General features: G+C 32.6%; 4 protein-coding genes and 2 long non-coding RNA genes across 6 annotated transcripts; 5 read left to right on the forward strand and 1 right to left on the reverse strand.

The window, feature by feature from the left end:
- Positions 1-1380: 1380 nt before the first annotated feature.
- Positions 1381-5689, forward strand: LOC107366839 (uncharacterized). Its single transcript, XM_015934480.3, has 4 exons — positions 1381-2089; positions 2461-2721; positions 3422-4915; positions 5047-5689. Exons 1-4 carry the CDS (start codon positions 1771-1773, stop codon positions 5436-5438), a joined length of 2466 nt encoding a protein of 821 aa, XP_015789966.2. The 5' UTR covers positions 1381-1770; the 3' UTR covers positions 5439-5689.
- A 4124-nt stretch (positions 5690-9813) lies between these two features.
- On the forward strand, positions 9814-10631 carry LOC107366842 (uncharacterized). Its single transcript, XR_003083143.2, has 2 exons — positions 9814-10087; positions 10135-10631. It is a non-coding gene; the product is annotated as an uncharacterized LOC107366842 (long non-coding RNA).
- Positions 10632-10701: 70 nt separating this feature from the next.
- Positions 10702-12473, forward strand: LOC149094052 (disintegrin and metalloproteinase domain-containing protein adm-2-like). The gene has a single exon (XM_089267410.1). It carries the CDS (start codon positions 10702-10704, stop codon positions 12112-12114), a length of 1413 nt encoding a protein of 470 aa, XP_089123536.1. The 3' UTR covers positions 12115-12473.
- On the forward strand, positions 12436-13962 carry LOC149094053 (disintegrin and metalloproteinase domain-containing protein 18-like). Its single transcript, XM_089267411.1, has one exon. It carries the CDS (start codon positions 12436-12438, stop codon positions 13960-13962), a length of 1527 nt encoding a protein of 508 aa, XP_089123537.1.
- Positions 13963-14085: 123 nt separating this feature from the next.
- On the reverse strand, positions 14086-21029 carry LOC107366843 (uncharacterized). Its single transcript, XR_016199314.1, has 10 exons — positions 20843-21029; positions 20474-20766; positions 19677-20375; positions 19459-19522; positions 18436-18590; positions 18108-18321; positions 17760-18028; positions 17582-17688; positions 16274-16432; positions 14086-16207 (listed from the first exon to the last, which is right to left on the reverse strand). It is a non-coding gene; the product is annotated as an uncharacterized LOC107366843 (long non-coding RNA).
- Positions 14296-15822, forward strand: LOC112538464 (disintegrin and metalloproteinase domain-containing protein 18-like). Its single transcript, XM_025161814.2, has one exon. It carries the CDS (start codon positions 14296-14298, stop codon positions 15820-15822), a length of 1527 nt encoding a protein of 508 aa, XP_025017582.2.
- Positions 21030-21098: the final 69 nt, after the last annotated feature.

Here is a 21098-nt window from a genome sequence, read left to right on the forward strand (position 1 = left end):
TTGTTTTGTCAATCATCTCGGGGAATTTTGATAATGCGTTTGTCCCTCGATGCAAATATTATTATTAATATTGTTATTAAAAACCACACAGTTTAAATTATCTCGCTCGATCAATCAAGCAAGCTAATTGCTTGATTAAGAGCGGATATCCTGTTAACCACGAGAACTTCAGACAAATAAATAAAACAATAACAGATACCAAAAAAAATAAATATTTCACTCTCTATCTGTCGCCTATCGGCAGGTGAACCTTTTTGGGTTTTATGTAGCCTTTTTCACTCATTTTTGGTAACATTTTGAATCAGTCAGCTAACGTCATCATCTCGGTTAATTCAATGACAATCCTTTTATTGTCTCAAATGTTGCCACAATTAACAAGAAGTTGATAGCAAATCCGTTTGCTAATGTTCAATGGTTAATGTTTGGATTGCACTATTTGTCTCTCCTGGTTCCATTGTGCCTGGTTGATCGCAATCACATTTTGATTTCTGCCAACTGCAATAGTCGATATTTAATACAGCCAATGATGTAATCACAATTAAGCAGAAACAACAGCAGTTAATGAAAAAATGGCTTGAACCAATTGATTACGAATGGCTTTTGAACAAACATTTTCTCCGACAAATCCATAATTTTGTCCAACTCGATAATTATATTGACAAGCAAATTACAATAATCCGGACACAATATTTTTCCCACCATGAAACGGATAATGATAGTGATCGTTGCAATGATAATCATCTTTATCCAAATGTTGAGCTGACTGTTATCGAGCAATGAGAAACAAAAACGACCATCAATATCCTTTTGTTGTTCAGTTAATCAAATTAAGATAAAGGTGATCCGTTGTTGCCGTTGAAATCAATGAACCTTTGAAAAATTAGAGATAAAATTAATGGTCAATTGGGTAAATTCAATGATTTTTAAATAATTATTAATATTGGGCTATTATTATGATTTCAAAATATTTCAATTTAAGACTTTTTCAAGCTTTTTGCGTCAATTTTTTTCTTTGGTCAACAATTTTACACTTTTTACATTCGCACTTGAAACTTGATCAACCTTTAATCAAGCTATTAAAAAGATGGTAATAATAAAAGGGTAAACACATTGAATTAACTTCCTTAAGCTTCGTCTTCACATTTTTTGTCTCAAATTTTCTCTCATTGTTTTCTCGTTAATCATTTTCTTTACTATTGACTGTTTCTTTATCACTTTCAATTGTAACGATTTGCTTGAGCAATTCATTCATCGAGCTCAACAAAATAATTTACCTAAGTTAGCCTTCACTTCGAGTTTTTTTCACCTTTCACTCCCACTTTCACTATCATTCAATCTCTCTCTCAAACTATTTCTCTCTCTCTATCTCTCTCCAATGCAATGGCTACACTTTACCTAATTATTAATATAACATTTGATGATTAGACTAGTTGATTGTTGATATATTTTGTCAATAAAATGAATAAAATCAGTTTGAATAAGAAGTTTTGCTGAGACAGATAAATGACTCAAAATTGTCAATAAAACGCTTCTTTACAAGTGAAAGTGATAACTTAACCCTTTTGTTTCTTATTCATGTGCTGGTCAATTTTACTCAAAATGGCTCATCTCTTATGATTTTCAATCGATAAATGACATTCAATAGTGTGTTTAAATATTAAATTGGAATGTTATGTAAAATTGTTGCAAAGGAGCCTAATTTTACCGTAAAGTGAACTTTTCTTGAATACCTTCATCTCCATAGGATTATCACATCTGTCTGACACCAAGATGGATTTAATATTGCTTTTAATTCTTAGTTTAACTTCTTTATCATCATTTCCAAACTCAGTGGTTGCAAATAAATCAACAAAAAAGCCATTAACTACACCAACTATTTTAAAAACATTGACAACGACCAAACCATCAACAGAAACCGGATCTTCAATTTTACTGGATACCATATCGACGACAACACCATTGCCAAAACCAATAAATTCATCTAAATCAACCAACGAAACTAAAGTTAATAGATCAACAAAATCGGACGAAACTGGGGAGATTCTTAATGGTCAAGAGCAGGCTCAGAGTCCGTACATCAGAGGAAGAGGTAAAATTTGCTAGAAAATCTTATTGTCAACTTACCGCAAATCAATTGGTTTTAGTCATTGAGCTAGCAATTTGTTTGATTTGAGTCCCTGGTTGTTTATTGCGCCCATTAACCTGATAAATTGGATAAATAAGAGCCATAAAATCATATTGAATGAGAAAAAATAACGAATTTGATAGTCTTACAAATTAACGGTTATTTTAAAATGTAAACAATTTCAAAAGGATTTGATTAGTGATTGGTCAGAAGATTAGGTTTGTCATTGTGACATTAGATGGCATCGTTACTCGTTTTATAATTTCATTGTCTTTGGTGATTGATTATTCATTCAATTTTTGTATGTTTATTATTGTTTTATAATCTTATCTTAGGTCGTCAAAATGGATTTCAGCCTACTTTAGGACCAAATTATAATCCAAACTATGGTTTACCGTTCAATGCCTTTATACCGCAAGGGTTACCCTTTTCTGGGTCTCAAGGATCAGCAAATAATGGGTTAAACAGGCCTGGTTTATTCAACGCTCGTGATCAACTAAACAACAATAACAATATTAATAATCATAACCGACAAGGACAGTTAACCAGTCCATTGGATCTTTTATCTGGTTTCATTCCAACACCAGGACCTGGAGGTAAATGACTTAATAATCGATTCTATTACAAAATTATTTATCCAACATTTCAAGATGATTTTTTGCTTTCTGTTGATATTTTTCAAATCATAAGGTTGTTATTGCTTGAATCAGTTAACATAACCTCATATGATCTTTGATATCAATTGTTTTCAATGAACTAAATTATCCAGCTTAAATGGTTGATTAACGCTTTCACTTACTCGCTATTTTTACTCGCTAAACAGATTAGTTAATTGTATATGATTGCCATATGCCGTTTGGACTTGAATATTTCATTTTAAATTTGCTTATATTTTAATTGTCTTTCATTAAACAAAGTGAAGTTCAATTTTTTATTGAAAGTTCAGTCAGGTTAATTTGTTTATCAGTTTTAGTCCTAATACAATACAGATCATAAATTGCCACTTGATTAGAATGTTGTTTGATCATTTAACTTGTTTAAATGTAATACTTCTTAAAACTAAAATTACTCTTTTTTTTCTTAATATCACCGAACCTTGAAAAGCTGAGCGTGAAATAGTTTATGAAAAAAAATCTTTTTTTTTCACCAAGTTCAACTGAGAATTGTAATTTGGTTTCCCATTCCAAACGGAAGTTACAACAATTTTACGTCATTTAATCTTCTAATCACCACAATTAATTGTTAGTCATGTTTGTTGATGTTAATTACACAAAATTGCATTTCATTTCATTTCAGGGCCATACACAGGAACACCAACACCATTCGGTCAACCAGTTACCGGTTATCCTGGCTATCCAAATTATCCTGGTCTTAACCCAAATTATGGACCGGTAAATGCTCCTGGATTAAATAATAATGGATTTGGAGCGGCAAGAGGAACCCCTAATATTTATAACCAATTAGGTAGGCCTGATGCACCGGAAACAGGATTAGGTGCTCAGGGTGATAACGCTGATGGACAAGAAGGTGAAGATGGTGTTGACCAAGGAGGAGTAGATGGTAATTCATCGAATGAAGACGAAGGGCAAGAAGAAAATGGAGCTGAAAATGAATCTGGTCAACCAGATAATACTGGAGCAAATGATACCGAAGAAACAGGCGCTCAAGATGATCAAGGAGGTGAAGGAGGTGAAGGGGAAACTGGTGCTGGAGGCGGTCAAGGTGGTGAAGGTGGCGAAGGAGGTGATCCATCTAATGACCCTGACTTGGCTCAGTTTCAAAATTTCCAAGGAGGTAATTTCCCCGGTGATTTATTTCCACCCGGTATTTTGAGTCAGCAAGACTTGAAGGATATTCAAAAATCCATGGATGAACAACAAAAGAAAGAGGCTGAAAAAAAGAGACAAGAAGAAGAAGGTGCATCAGCTCAACCCGATTATGACTATGATGATGGTACTGGTAAAAATAATGGAGAAGAAACATCAACCGAAACTCCCGCTAATTTAAACCCAAATTATAATCAGCCAATCAATCAACCAGTTGTACCAAATCATCAGAATCGACTTTCTCACCATCAAGGATTGAATAATAATCATGGTGCCTATGCAAATAACAACCAACTGAATCATCAAATCAATAATCAATATAATAATAGATTGAACCCTGGTTTGGTTTCTAATCAGCGAAAATCTAACCCTCAGAATATCCGAAATTATCAACAAAATCAATTTGATGACAATGTTGGTTATAATAACCCTAATAATATAAGACCTGTTGCTGGAAATCAAGATTATGACTATAATGGATCAGGTGAAAGTGGTATTAATCAAGGTCCGGTTCGCTCTAAAGGAGATAATAATCGTTACAATAACTATAAAAATGGTGCTTATTCATCTGGTGAAACTAATGATTATGACAATAACAATGGCAACAATGATCAGTATGGTAATGGTCGAACCCAATCTTACCCACGTGGATCCAATTTCAATAGGTTCAATCAAGATTCTGGTCGATACAGGCCTGGTACATTCGGCCAATCTGGTTATCGAGGTGAAAATTTGAGAGATTTTGGAGGGCATTCAGCAGATTCTTATCAACAAAACGATGTTGAACCTGGAGTTGATTATTCTCCTGATCCCGTTTATGATTCCAAACGATTGCGAAAGCAAGATAAACCTCGTCGATTATCTGTACCAAATAATAGGCCGATAAATAATGGACGAAACATTAATCGTTTCTCAGGAATAAAACCTTCTGTTGATTATGACGGAGAGACTCGTAATTATCCAGGTAACTTGTAACCTCCAATCACAATCAATAGCTGAAAATTATTCCCATTAACCATCCATTAATTTTCTAATTGTCATTAAACCTTTAAATCATACCTCTGACCCAACCATTTACCCTCAACCCTCAACTAGGATCAACAAGGAAACCATTCAAAGTAAATGCACCAACATCAGTTGAATCATCAATACAAAAGCCTCTAATACCATCAAATCATAATCCCTTCATTGCTAATCACAAATGGAGTCCTCGATCATCTGTATATGATACAAGTTCAGTTGATTACGATGAAGGTGAAAACAACACCAATGGCATTGGCTACACCAATCTTCCCAAGAAACCCTTGAATTATGGTTCATCGAAAGCTGACTACACAAATGATGTCGATCAATTGAAAGATGATAACAATTCAGGCCAATTAACCAACTATCGACAAACTCCTCGATTCAATGCATCCGAGAAGAAAGAAGACAAAAGATTAGCCAATAGCCAAATAAAAACAATTGATCCATTTTTGAGAGGATAAATTACAATTAGTTGATGCCTTTTGTATTTAATAACAACTCTTCATCTCTATATTTTGCCATTATGATAAATTATTGTAAACCAACAACAGTAAACAATCAAAGTCAACTGTAACCATATTAACTTAATTGCATCAAATTGATCATCCCCTGTTTGCCATCACTTTTTGGGTTTTTTATTTCATTTCATCCTTTATCAGGTCAATTATGTAAACATTTAAAATAATAACTATTTAATCAACTGTACCTATTACCCACTAAGCGTTACAATTATTTAAATTGAAGGCAAAAACATTGTTAACAGATAATGATTAACGATGTCGGCAGTTGAAACTAAAATTACAGTTATAACTGTTGGCCATTTATAACGTGAGATTCAAATGGTTTAACCAAATAACTGGCAAAATAAAGTCTACTATTATCATCATTATTCAATGATATTAACAGATGAACAATCAAATGAGTTGAATGTGGCTTGAAAGATGTTGATATATGATTGGAAAGGAAAATGCAAAAGGCAAATGAAACAATATCAATACATTTGTTACACGGTAAATCCAATAATAACAATAATAATGATCATGAAAGATTCATTGATACTTAAAATTATCATGAGAAGTCTCCTTTCAGCATCTTCCTGATGAAACATGATAAAAACAAGGAAGTAGACTTAAGTGTTTTCCTGTTTTTTTTCAACAATATAAGATGATCAGTTATATGATTTATAAATTGTAACCTTGCTGAAAGTGCGATCAAAATTGTCAATTGTGATACTTCAATGTTAATAAAAGACGGTTTATTGATGGTAAAAAATGGTTGGAAGGAAAAAAAGTGTAACCAAAACGGAATCAAAATTGACTGTCAAACAATGGTTACATTGAATATTATTAAAGGTGTTATCAAATGTGATCATATTAAGGGTTGAAATTGATCAACTTTTCAAATGCAAATGAAAAGCATCAAATTTAGTCTTGATTTTCAATGATAATCTTTTGATTGTTGTGCTCTTGACAATGAATCTTTCAATGGTCAAGTTCAACAACTTTACCTCAAACAATGTAAAACCATTGTGTCAGAAGGAAGTTGATTGTAACCAACAATTATTGCAATATTTTAATTCCAATGTAAATATCCAGAGTTGATTCACTTTGAAAGGATCAAGCTTTAATGTTTCAACGGCAATCAAATGGTAATAAACAGTTTTAATAGTTTCCTACTGAAATCACTGAGACTTGGATTGAAATATATTGACAGATTGATTCTGAGATGAATATTGATAACTTGTTTATCTAATGTGTCATTGACTCATTGACTTTTCACTATAAAATAAAACTGGTTATGGTGGGTGAAGAGGAAGAAGAAAGTTGATAATGATGATGAATATCATGATAATGAATAACAATTTGAACAGCTTTAAAAATGGAAACATTTTGCTTCTTTCCTAATAAATCAACTCGATTGGCTAGTTAATATTCACTTTGAATGTTTCCCATAAATCAACTTGATTTACTGTTTAATGTTTACACGGAATAAAATATTCAATCATTAATTAATTGATTAAATGGCTAAATTGTGAATCAAATTGTAAACAATAAACAAATGAGGAAATGTTTGCATCTTTGGATGGAGAGAGAGAAAAGGAAAAGTAAAAAACATAAAAAAGATGAAAACATGAGTTGACTTAACCCTTAACCTCAACAGCATTTGCTTCCTCCTCATCTTCATCATTCCATTCTTACGATTTTCGCCATTCTTCGCCTTCTTCTTTCTGTTAGCCATCTTCTTCGGTTCACTTGCCCTTTTCCCTGAGAATCATGATGAACATGAAATGCGCATTTTTCGCCCCTTTACCTTCAAACAAAAGCATTTTTATGTTTCTTTCAATTGCAGGTTTCTTCCTGTTTTCAGTCTTTACATCATCTTACCTTGACACTTAGTAAATCTTGTTACACCGGTCATCATCATCATCAACATCCATTTCATATTTTGCCTTCTTCTTCATCTCTTCATCTTCTAACCAGACTTTCATTTAACTTCTCATTTCTATTTAACTTTTCTCTTCTTGTTTTCATTTCTTGACATTCTCTGATTAAAATCTTGATCTTTCAAGCTTTTCTCATCATTTGTATCGCCAATTTCCGAGCCTCTGTTTCCATCAACTTCATAATTCTCATTATTTTTTAATTCCATTCAACAATTGATTAGCTTTCGGCCTTTGTGGCCTCTCAATTTTAAAACCAATCTTACTTTTTCCTTTCTATTATCATATTATTAACGTAATTAAACAAATCACCGCAAAAAAATTCAATTTAAATTCAATCTAAATTGATTAGTCTAAAGTCCGGTTTAAATTTACCTCCAAAAATGAGACAAATTTCAGTAGGAAATAAAGTAAATAACCTTTGAATGGAAACATTAAACAAAAGGTTTCAACAAAGTTTCTTGTTTTTCATGGTATCAGGATAACTGATCTTTTAACGACTGTAAAGTGCAAAATTAAAACTTTCTTTGACATAATTTAATCCTTTCCCAGAAGCTGCGTCCACCTTGAATCTCAATTTTTCATTTTTATCAAGATTTCTCAGATATTTAAGTGAATCTCATTTCACTGCTCAGTTGTTGGAAGCTCAAAGACAAGACCTAACAGTTAGCAATATCAACTTTAACTATTAGATGGCTTAAGGTTCAATCATAGCTCATGACATCTAGTTAGACCAGAAGCTTTTGATCCGAAAGATCAATCAGATCTTGAAGTGTAATATAAACTTCCAATTTTAATAATGAATGGAAGCGATTTCAGATCAGAATTTCCATAAGATAACCAGAAAAGTCCAGTGAAGAACTGAATCTTGTTCAGGCGAAATTCACGAAATTTTCTTTCCTTTCGACTTCAGACACTTATTTGTGTTTCTATAAAATTAGTTTAGATATAATGACTTGAAACTGAATAACCTGTTTAAATCGTTTAGCATTCATATAACATGTTACCTGAGATATTTCATTTTTCATCAATTTCTCATTGAATTGCTTGAAATCCAGATTACACTAATCTATCCAATAATTTATTCCTGGTCATTGTCAGTTTATTTAACATTAGAGCAACAGTTTGATCAGCAATTTACTTGAATGATACAATTTGATTGTTTAACAATCAATGAACATCAAATGACCATTTAATTATAATTGAACCTAAAAGAGTTTTCCAATTATGATTAAACAATGATTTAACCTTCAACTTCTCAATGAGTAAGTCAAAGTAAAACAAATCCCGAAAATGATTACTCTTTTGGTTATGGCTAGCAATGTTAATCAAATTACCAACTAATTGAAGGATTAATCAATGATTGATTAAACAATTTTTAGGTCAAAAGTAAAAAGTAGTTTATGAATTAGCTGATTAAACTGTTAATTGCGAATCCAATGATTCCCTTTGTTTCTTTAAACAAAACGCCAAATGAAGTAAATTGTAAAAGTGTTTAAGATGATTATTGAGTTTATTAATGTATTCAGATTGTAGTTAGCCTTGGTAAATGTACAAAGACAATTTAGTTATCAAATTAAACTTACCTTAATAATAATGTAAATGTTAACAATGTTAAATCTATGTTATTAATTGAGTAATAAAGGGAAGGAAAGGTGAAAATGAATTGAAAGGCAATTGTAAGTTGATTATGTTATTCACCTTGATTATCAAGGTTCAACCGTAATTGCCAGTTTAAATGGTTTTCAAGTCAATTAAAGTCACCCTAAAACCATAGATCATTTAACCTTGATAAATTGTCAACAATTGTTCAAGTTAATCTAGTAATGAATGTTGGTTAATTAAACCAAATTGAATCGTAAATTGCTTTGTTAAACGAATGACCAAAAGTTGGTTATCCATCAAAGGCGAAACCAGGGAAATTACCTGAGAAAAAAAACTTCTCAGAGAAGCAGAAAAATTTAAACCAAAAAATTGGACAAAAAATTCTGGTAAATTTTCAACCAGAAAATTTTAACCCAAAAACTGTGAAGCAAATAGGTTTAACACCTAATGGCTTTGACTATTTGGGTATTTGTATCGATACAAAATGTATTTCTGTTCACCAAATCATCAATGAATGCTTGTCCAGGAAACTGTTATGGTTATGGTCTTGGTGATAATCTTGGACAGTGTCATTGTCCACTAGGCTATAATTTACCTGATTGCTCTGATAGTATAATTTAACTTCTCTATATAATTAGTGATCAATTTGTATAAAGTCAATAATCAATTTTTCATAAAACATTATCTTTCTCGTCTATTGATTCATTTCTTGTTTTCATTTTATGACATCATTGATTTTTGATTATACCCTTTGCTCTTGGACCATTGTGTACTTTATTTGCACAATTAGTTACAGACAATTTATTCATCAAATTGCTATGATGATAGCAATTATGTCTATTAATTTGGGTTTAATACTTTTACTATTCATATGTGGCGCGCTCTTTTTATTTGGTAGTACAAGATGAAAAGGATTGGACAAGAAAGTGATTGATCGGGTGAATCGCTTTGTTTGCCTGTAATTGTAATTGCGTTTTTTTTACTTAAATATATAATCAAATTGGTTAAACAAGTTCAAGGAAGAAATGGTTTATTAAGAAATGCAATTTTATTTGAATTCACCAGGTAAGTAAACTTTTATTTATTGCTTTGTTTCAAGCCTCTTTTTTTAGGTTCAACAATGGGAAAATGGTTGAACCAGGTTTACAGAGTTGATTATGTATTCCAATTTGTTGGCCTCAGTTTCATGATAAGGTTACTGTGTAACTAATATACTCGTTTGTTCCTCTTCACCATAATGTTAATCATCATCAACATCATTAACATGAATATTATTTCTTTACATGCTGCTTTTAATCACAATTTACATTTTTTACAAGTAAAGGTCAACAACTGGTGACAATGTTGAGGCTTATATAAAAAAGCCAGCGAAGGAACATGCAACATTTTATTACAAATTTTATTTCAAGAGTCATCAATGGAAGAGTTGAATTAATGTTTCCTTCAACAATTGAAATCATCTTTTCAATACTAAAAGACAAATTATATAATCTTGATCAGTAAATGCGATAATTGTTTTGTTTCAGTTAGATTGTTTCGCACTGGATCTTTTGTCAAAAAAGAAGCTTAAAATGTATATTGAAGTTTCATTAAAAAAATTGGTGTTTCATATTATTTTTGTTTTCATATTTTTTCATAAAATATCAAGTCAAGATGAACGTTATTACGTTAAAATTGTGATGCTTGTTGATTATCATACTTATCTTCATTATTCACAAAATACTACAACATGTAAGCAAATAGCTCGAGAAATAGTTAACACTGCAGCTTATTACATGAAAACGCACAATGTTTTTATTTCATTGGTGCATACAATTGTGTGGACAGAGGATTATGGATACTTTTTAAATCCTAATCCTGATATCCTTTTTCCCAATTTGAGAAATTATAAAACTAACAATGCATTATTTTCTAGTAGTCTTTACTATGGAAACTATACATTGGTTTTTCTCACTAACTACCAATTAAATAGTACAATTCTCGGTCGCGCTTATATAGGTGCAGCCTGTATACGAACTCGTTCACTTATTCTACTTAGACTGACATCACCGATTGCGAGAATGGGTTCAACATTGACTCATGAAATCGGGCATTTGCTTTCTATGGAACATGATGATAAAGGTTATTGTCCGTGTCCAAATTATGCGTGCATAATGTTTCCATCTTCTAAATATAACTCTACACTTGTAAAAGGTTGGACGAACTGTTCATTTGCTTATTTTAACAATTTTAAAAAAACAGCACTTTCACAGTGTCTCACCATTCCACCAAGTGAAGCTACACCTTCATATTGTGGCGATGGTATTGTCCAGTCTAATGAAGGGTGCGATTGTGGACCAAGCAGTACAGGCTGTGGATCGTGTTGTAATCCACAAACTTGTACTTTGACTTCAAATGCTGTCTGTGGTTCGGGTCCTTGTTGTAATCTAACAACTTGTCATTACACTGAAGCATCATCTGAAACTATTTGCAGACAATCGGCTGATTCTAATTGTGATTTTGCTGAATATTGTAATGGACAAAGTCAATTCTGTCCTGTGGATAAGACTGTTCATGATGGAGTTCGTTGTTCACTTGATGGGTTTTGTTATAAAGGGAAATGTGGATCTCCTGATGCTTATTGTTCATATCTTAATCAGGGATCTGCTAAACGAGGAAGCTTGTTGTGTTTTGATGGCAACTCTAATTTTAAAGACATGGATCCTTGTGGTAGAGATGTAACCAAATCTGGGATACTTTGTGATCATGCCGATATTGAATGCGGTCGACTTGCTTGTGCTTCAAACGTGACAAATGATGCAGCTTTGAAGTATACAAAAAGAACGCAACATTCGTTAAATACTTCAAGACTACCTATTGGATGTGTAACCTTTCAAATCGCGAATCTGATACCGAAAGATGCTGGGTATGCACCTAATGGTGCTGTTTGTGGCTTTGACTATTTGGGCATTTGTATCGATACAAAATGTATTCCCGTCAATGAAATCATCAATGAAAATGCTTGTTTAGGAAACTGTAATGGTCATGGTCGTTGTGATAATTTTGGACAATGTCATTGTGATCCAGGCTTTAATACAACTGATTGTTCCTAAAAGTAAAAGTTAATCATAATTAACATCATTAACATGAATATTGTTTCTTTTACATGCTGCTTTTAATTACAAGTAAAGGTCAACAACTGGTGACAATGTTAAGGTCTATTAAAAAGCCAGCGAAGGAACAGGCAACATTTTAATACAAATTCATTTCAAGAGTCATCAATGGAAGAATTAAATTAATGTTTCCTGCAACAATTGAAATCATCTTTTCAATACTAAAAGACAAATTATATAATCTTGATCAGCAAATGCGACAATTGTTTTGTTTCAGTTAGATGGTTTCGCACTGGATCCTTTTGTAAAAGAAAGCTTAAAATGTATATTGAAGTTTCATTAAAACAATTGGTGTTTCATATTATTTTAGTTCTCATATTTTTTCAAAAAATATCAAGTCAAGAGGAACGTTATTACGTTAAAATTGTGATGCTTGTTGACGATTATACTTATCTTCATTATTCACAAAATATTACAACATGTAAGCAAATAGCTCGAGAAATAGTTAACGGTGCAGCTTATTACATGAAAATGCACAATGTTTTTCTTTCATTGGTGGAAACAATTGTGTGGACTACGGAACATGGAAGCATCCCAAATGTTAATCCTCGTATCGAGCTGAAGAATATAATGAAGTATAAAAATCAAAATGAGCCCTTTACTAGTATCTATTCGAACTATACATTGGTTTTTCTCAGTAACTCCCCAAACAATAGTACAATTGGTGGTGTCGCGTCTGTAAGTGCAGCCTGTGCACGTGATAGTTCAGCTATTATACTTAAACTGGATTCATCGATTGCGATAATGGGTTCAATCTTGGCTCATGAGATTGGGCATTTGCTATCTATGAAGCATGATGATACAGGTTCTTGTCCGTGTCCATATAATTGGTGCATAATGAATCCAACTGCTACAAATAACCCTGCACATGTAATGGGTTGGACGAACTGTTCATTTGCTTATTTTAACTATTTCAAAAAAATAGCACTTTCACAGTGTCTCACCATTCCACCAAGTGAAGCTGAACCTTCCTATTGTGGCGATGGTATTGTCCAGTCTAATGAAGGGTGCGATTGTGGACCAAGCAGTACAGGTTGTGGACCATGTTGTAATCCACAAACTTGTACTTTGACTTCAAATGCTGTCTGTGGTTCGGGTCCTTGTTGTAATCTTACAACTTGTAATTACATTGAAGCATCATATGAAACTATTTGTAGACAATCGACTGATTCTAATTGTGATTTTGTTGAATATTGTGATGGACAAAGTCAATTCTGTCCTGAAGATAAAACTGTTCATGATGGAGTTCGTTGTGCACTTGATGGGTTTTGTTTTAAAGGAAAATGTGGATCTCCTGATGCTCATTGTTCATATCTTAATCAGGGATCTGCTAAACGAGGAAGCTTGTTGTGTTTTCATACCAATTTCATGGTTAAAGGCCTACATCCTTGTGGTGTAAATAGAACCAATTCTGGGATACTTTGTGATTATGCAGATATCGAGTGCGGTCGACTTGCTTGTGATCCAAACGTGACGAATGTTGAGGTCACTTATGTTTCTTTTTATCATACATCAAAATTGAAAATTTTTTACGATACTTCAAGACAACCTATACAATGTGTAACCTTTGAATTCGATGATCTGATACCGAAAGATGCTGGGTATGCCCCTAATGGTGCTGTTTGTGGCTTTGACTATTTGGGTATTTGTATCGATACAAAATGTATTCCCGTCAATCAAATCATCAATGAAAATGCTTGCCCAGGAAACTGTAATGGTCATGGTCGTTGTGATAATCTTGGACAGTGTCATTGTGATCCAGGCGTTAATACAACTGATTGTTCCTAAAAGTAAAAGTTAATCATCATTAACATGAATATTGTTTCTTTTACATGCTGCTTTTAATCACAATTGACATTTTTTACAAGTAAAGATCAACAACTGGTGACAATGTTAAGGTACATAAACAAGTCAGCAAAGGAATATGCAACATTTTATTTTAATACTAATTCATTTCGAGAGGTATCAATGGAAAAATTAAATTAATGTTTCCTTCAACAATTAAAATCATCTTTTCAATACTAAAAGACAAATTATATAATCTTGATCAGCAAATGCGATAATTGTTTTGTTTCAGTTAGATGGTTTCGCACTGGATCCTTTTGTAAAAGAAAGCTTAAAATGTATATTGAAGTTTCATTAAAACAAGTGGTGTTTCATGTTATTTTAGTTTTCATATTTTTTCAAAAAATATCAAGTCAAGATGAACGTTATTACCTTAAAATTGTGATGCTTGTTGATTATCACACTTATCTTCATTATTCACAAAATATTACAACATGTAAGCAAATAGCTCGAGAAATAGTTAACGGTGCAGCTTATTACATGAAAATGCACAATGTTTTTATTTCATTGGTGGAAACAATTGTGTGGACTACGGAACATGGAAGCATCTCAAATACTCATCCTGGTATCGAGCTGAATAATATAAGAGTGTATAAAATTAGTAATGAGCCCTTTACTAGTATCTATTCGAACTATACATTGGTTTTTCTCAGTAACTCTCCAAACAATACTACAATTGGCGGTGGCGCTGCTTTAAGTGGAACCTGTGCACGTTTTTATTCAGCTATTATACTTAAACTGTCAGCATCGATTGTGCTAATGGGTCCACACTTGGCTCATGAGATTGGGCATCAGCTTTCTATGGAACATGATGATAAAGGTTACTGTCCGTGTCCATATAATTGGTGCATAATGAATCCATATGGTGCAAATAACCCTGCACATGTAATGGGTTGGACGAACTGTTCATTTGCTTATTTTAACTATTTCAAAAAAATAGCACTTTCACAGTGTCTCACCATTCCACCAAGTGAAGCTGCACCTTCCTATTGTGGAGATGGTATTGTTCATTCTAATGAAGAGTGCGACTGTGGACCAAGCAGTACAGGTTGTGGACCATGTTGTAATGCACAAACTTGTACTTTGACTTCAAATGCTGTCTGTGGTTCGGGTCCTTGTTGTAATCTAACAACTTGTCATTACACTGAAGCATCATCTGAAACTATTTGCAGACAATCGGCTGATTTTAGTTGTGATTTTGTTGAATATTGTGATGGACAAAGTCAATTCTGTCCTGAGGATAAGACTGTTCATGATGGAGTTCGTTGTGCACTTGATGGGTTTTGTTTCAAAGGTAAATGTGGATCTCCTGATGCTCATTGTGCATATTTTAATCAGGGATCTGCTAAACGAGGAAGCTTGTTGTGTTTTAATGCTAATTTAAACCAGAAATGGTTACGTCCTTGTGTTGTAAATGGAACCAATTCTGGGGTACTTTGTGATTATGCAGATATCGAGTGCGGTCGACTTGCTTGTGATCCAAACATGACACATGAGGTCACTTATGTTGCAGCTTTTTATCATACATCAAAATGGCAAATTTTTTACTATACTACAAGAGAACCTATTGGATGTGTAACCTTTGATTTCGTTGATCTGATACCGAAAAATGCTGGGTATGCACCTAATGGTGCTGTTTGTGGCTTTGACTATTTGGGTATTTGTATCGATACGAAATGTATTCCCGTCAATCAAATCATCAATGAAAATGCTTGTCCAGGAAACTGTAATGGTTATGGTATTTGTGATAATTTTGGACAATGCCACTGTGACCCAGGCATTAATACAACTGATTGTTCCTAAAAGTTAAATTAAATTAACCTTTTTTTCGTGCATAAAGTCAATAGTCAAATTTCCATAAAATGTTAATTTTCTCAATTATTGACTGCTTTTGTGTTCTTTTGCCAATTTATCTTTCAATTACAGCCTTCTCTGGTTAATTGGATACTTTACTGGTTGTGATTAGATAAGGCCGATATGTCGATTGGTTCAAGTGAAAAAATGTCAAATTTGCCAATAATTCGAGGTCCATTATCTTTCGATTGATCCTTGAGTCGCAACTTTCCTCCCCTTTTGGTCTACTGGTCTTGTTGTCAGTGTGTCTGTAATGGCATAACATGCATGCTTAATCTTTGATTTGTACTTTTTTTCCTCTCGTTCATTTCATGTAACCAGGTAAATATACGGGCTAGTTAATAAAATTTAATGGAGTAACAAGATGAGAAAGATGAAAAGGTCAACAATATATTCTTACCTTGTTTTTTTACTCTTCATCAACATGTTATTATCATAGTATCAACAATACGTTGACCTAGGATCATTTTGTTTCTGTTGCCTCTTCTTTTTTTGGCCAAATCTTTCTCATCCCTACTAATGGATCCATTATCATTACACTTTATTATTTCTCAATCAACTGCAAAAGAAGAGAGATAAAAAGAAATATTAGTTTCAAATTTGGCTGTTCATCATCAAAATGAAAATCATGTTGATCATCATCGTCTATCACCATTATTATCTTCTTTACCCATTTCAATCATAATAATCACAGTAATTGTTTTACATTAGCATTAACCAAATTGAGTTGGTAAATGAACAAGAAAAGCACACACACACAGTTCATCCAAATCTGAAACGTTCAACAAGACGATTGTAAAAATGAAATGATGGATTGACTTGATGAACAAGATGAAATCAAATTTATCTTCCGTATCCAAAATATAAGAAAAAAAAATCTGTATCTACTTTCCTCAACAGGAGCATCAATTTTCATGGTTATTTTACCTCTTTCATCTTTACCTTTATCCTCCCTATCACCATTGCTATTTCAATCAAAATGGCACCTTTTATCATCCTTTTCCTGATTGTCTTATTTACAAAACGCTAATGCCAATGAAAACATCACTGACATTTTGTTGTTTACCTGTTAACCCAACGTTACAGTATTTCTGAGCTTCTTTACAGCTCTTTTCTTTTACATCTAGTTTAACCAGGAAAATGAGAAACTCTCCATGAAATGAACAGAGAGTGACTTTTGTTTCATTAGTAACACTGAACACACCTTATAGTAGCAGGTATCAAGAGTACAACAAAGATGAACAACAAAACCAGAAATGACCTGCAATGAACTTAACACACACACACACACACAGGATAACCAGTTGATATGATGAAGAATCCCAATGCTTTTTTAATGGTGTTATGCTTTTTTGGTTACTTTTCTTTTATTGTTGCTACTACAATTGTTATATTATGATTGTTGTTATGCTCATTGGGAAGAAGATAAAGAGAGGGAAAGCAATATGATGAGGATAAAGAGCCGTGATAATCTGAAAAGGTTTCATTCCAGTTTAACAAATTTATCAGCTAGTTTGGATTAGCAATTTTCATTTTAAATTTCAACCTTTTCAAGAATCTGAAAGTTGATTTACAAAAAAAATAGAGAAACAAGCTTATTCAAATCTGTGGACGTCTTCAGTTCACTTTTCATTTCTCATCTTTCAACTTGTTCTTCCTTTCTTTTTTCCTCCTTTTCAAGTTGTCTTCTTTAATGAATCCAACTCACCTTAAATCATGTTCATGCTCTTGTCCATCATCATGATCTCCATCGTCTTCATCTCTTCCTCTGCGTTTCCCTTTTTTGCCTCTTCTTTCACTTTCCTCACTTGATCACTGATTAAAAAAGGATAAAAAATGATTAGTAATCGATTGTAAAAATTGGTTGAAAAACGAAATGAAATTACCTTTTTTTAATGGTTTCGTTGATCTGTAAGGATAAGCCCGGAAGTGTCCACTGTGACCATTTTTAGGTCATTTACGAATATCGTTTTTATTATGGATCAGGTAAAGGACTTAAAACCACCTTCAACAGCAACGAGGTACAAATCATTTTTAAATCTAATCCACTTTGCATACATTAACGTACTGTTAACAAGGTGGGTCTAAAGTTAATCAGTCAATCAAATCAAGTTGAAAGGAAAGTCCAATTAAATGCGCAAAAATTTGACCAAAACTATAAAAACAAGAACAAGAGTAATTCAGGGAAAAGCATTAAAAACAATCTTAATCAAGACCAGAAACAATCAACAAACCTATTAATCATCACAATAATTGTCCAGTTAGGAAAAGGTTGAAAAAGATAAATCATTCATCAATTATCGAGTAACCATCAACAATCATCCGAGCAGCATCATGAGTTGTAAATCATTTTCTTGAATAGCCATTCATTTTAGTCTTGTTAGTGTTGGACAATAAAGGTGAATAACAATATAGCATTGAAATGATTTCAACAATCAAACACCAAAACTGTAAGATAGAGAAAAGATCAGAATTAGGATTCAGTGATTTAATTTGCAAAATATCAAAAGGTTGTTGAAGGTTAACCAATCTTGAGCATTACAACCTCCGTATAAACCTTACACTGTCATTGGCAGTTGATGTTTCATCTTCACCTCAGAATAATCGATGTAAATCAATGTCATCTTATCATCACCATCATGATCATCTGTTGGTTGTCCTTCATCAAGAAAATTGAAAAAAAAATCAGCAAAATATTCATCGTAACCATTCTTTCCCTGTAAATCAATTGAAGGTGAAAAATGTTGTTAACAGTTTGTTTAAACGTTATATTTGTGTGTATCTCCGTGCAGGCGTGTTATTAATAACAATTAATTATAGTGAAGATGATATGATGAATAAATCATCACGAAGGAGCCATGAAATGAACACCTAATACAGTTTTTGGTCAACATGATGTTGATCACAGTGGAACAAAGGTGAAGCTTTTACTTTTCTCAATCAAAGTGTTACCTTCAATTTTTTTTCTGATAGCAATTAGATTAACTCAATTGAAATCAACTTTTCTTACGCTTCTTATTGTCCGCCAATATCATCACCATTATCTTGAGATAATTTTAAATGATGATGTTTGTTTGTTTGCTGGAAATACAATTATTTTTGCTTTCTTTCGGCTTGTTTCTTCCAAGTGATAATTTTTTTGTGAACAATTTCATGGTCATTGAAAATGAAGGACAATATTATTTCTGCTTGGGTTGAAGTTATTAAATAATAATGATATGCAAAGCAAATGAACAAATCAATGATACAAATGGTGATAATCACTCTTTTTGTTTATCATTTTGTTTTATCAATAAACTTGACCTAATGGTGATAAAATGTCAGCTCAAGGGCGATCAAAAAAAATATATTACAATCTGTTGATGTATGTTTCAACAGGTTTTTGTTTCAATGATGATAATGGTGATGATATTAGATGGTTGACAGTCATTTGAATATTTAAATGTTAAACGGTTAGTTAATCGGGAGTAGATTAAGCTACAAATATTTAAACTGAACTCATGTTACTTTTCCTGTAAAGATTCAAGAGTGGGAAAAGAAACAAGATAATACTGATTTTAATCAATGTAATTATTATGGAGTTACCTTGTTAAAGATCATTGACAGCTAATTAGGATCATGTTTTTGTTTAAGTAAAAGTTGTCATCGTCTTAACATCAAAATTATAAGCAACAAAGGGAAAAGGCCTTTGAGATATCAAAAATTTTGATGGTGATGATGATGATGTTGACTATAACCAAGCCCGTCACTGTAGACACATGATTCAATTTGGGTTTGGTCACATCATTGGTATACAACCTTACCTTTTGGTTTGTTGTCTAATTATTATTTTATTTGCTTCTTTCAACTGGGAAGACAATGTTTGATAATGAATACGGTGTTATGTTGACAATGGTGATATTGGTGACAATCAACTTCCTGGAATGTCAGGTAATCTTTTCAAAAAGTTGAGCTATTAAAGTTGATAAGCTAATTGTTGACTACTCCTTGTTGATCGTTTGCTTTTTTGATGCAATCATAATCGCACCAACAGTTAGATAAAAGCTCATTGGTTTCCTGTTTATTCTTGATTTTGCCAAAGAAAAGGTTTATCAATCATTTGACCTCATATTAGGTGGTGGTCCCATCAGCTGGTGACGAAGTTGATACTAAATGTGTGGAAAAAGTTCAACTACCTGGGCATTGGCTTTGTAAAAAGGTAACCAAAGTAACAACCCGAGTGATAATAACGATATTCGGTAATCAGAATCAAGGCTCTTCATTTCCTATGCAGTTTGCATTCTTTTTACATGTGGTTTCATGCAGAAAGATAAACCTAAGGCAAGTCCATTGATTTGCATTGAAAAAATACATTTGCAAGCCTTTATCAGCTCTTCAGAATGATGAACTTGTAAAAATGCATTGATATAAAATCTGAGCTTGCCATGAAAAATACGACTACATAATAAATGAAAAGCCTTGATCAAAATATCCAAACGTATCAACAGTTAAAGATGTAATATCTAAATTAAAAGAAAGAAAAAAATCTTTTAGTGAAAGATATCGCAATGAGCTTCAGGTAATGAAAAAAGCATATTTGAAGTCAAATAACTGTTATTACACAAACTGATAGTAGGTAAGAAAGATGAGACCATGATGATGAGAAGAAGAAGAAGAATGGAAGGGAAAGACAAAAAGAAAGAGAGACATCACCATAACTTTATATCCAAAATGACAATAATCCTCTTTTCATACTCCTTTGTTGGCTTCATTTTTGCATCATTAGATTTTAAGACTCTCATCATACATTGATGGCCATGATCATCATGTCTTATTTCATAATTAAAAGGTATCCTCTCCTCTTCATCACTTCCTTGGTATCCTACTTGATCATTATCATTGTTGATTATTTCTCTGATAATAACACAGAAAAAAAGGAGGTAAAAAAAGAGTTGTCTTTTCAATTCAATGATTCATCTGATATACTCACTTATTGTATACTTATTGTTCACTTGAGCTGAATAATGAAACACCTTAGACTATCATTTGATTGAACTTGACCAATACTTCCGGCCCGATTATCATCAATATTAACAATAACATTATCACAATCATATAATTAACAGTAAAAGAAAGAAAGAAATGAAAGAGGAAAAAAAATTGTAAAGCCAAACCACAATTTTCCCTCTTAAATTGTTATTTCGTGAGATTAGCCCTTTCTGCTATTTTGACATAATTTAGTGACA

This window comes from Tetranychus urticae, chromosome 2 (genome assembly GCF_039701765.1).
Source record: "Tetranychus urticae isolate SD_2017Ah chromosome 2, NJAU_TeUrti_SD_1.0, whole genome shotgun sequence".
In the NCBI taxonomy this organism is placed as follows: Eukaryota; Metazoa; Arthropoda; class Arachnida; order Trombidiformes; family Tetranychidae; genus Tetranychus; species Tetranychus urticae.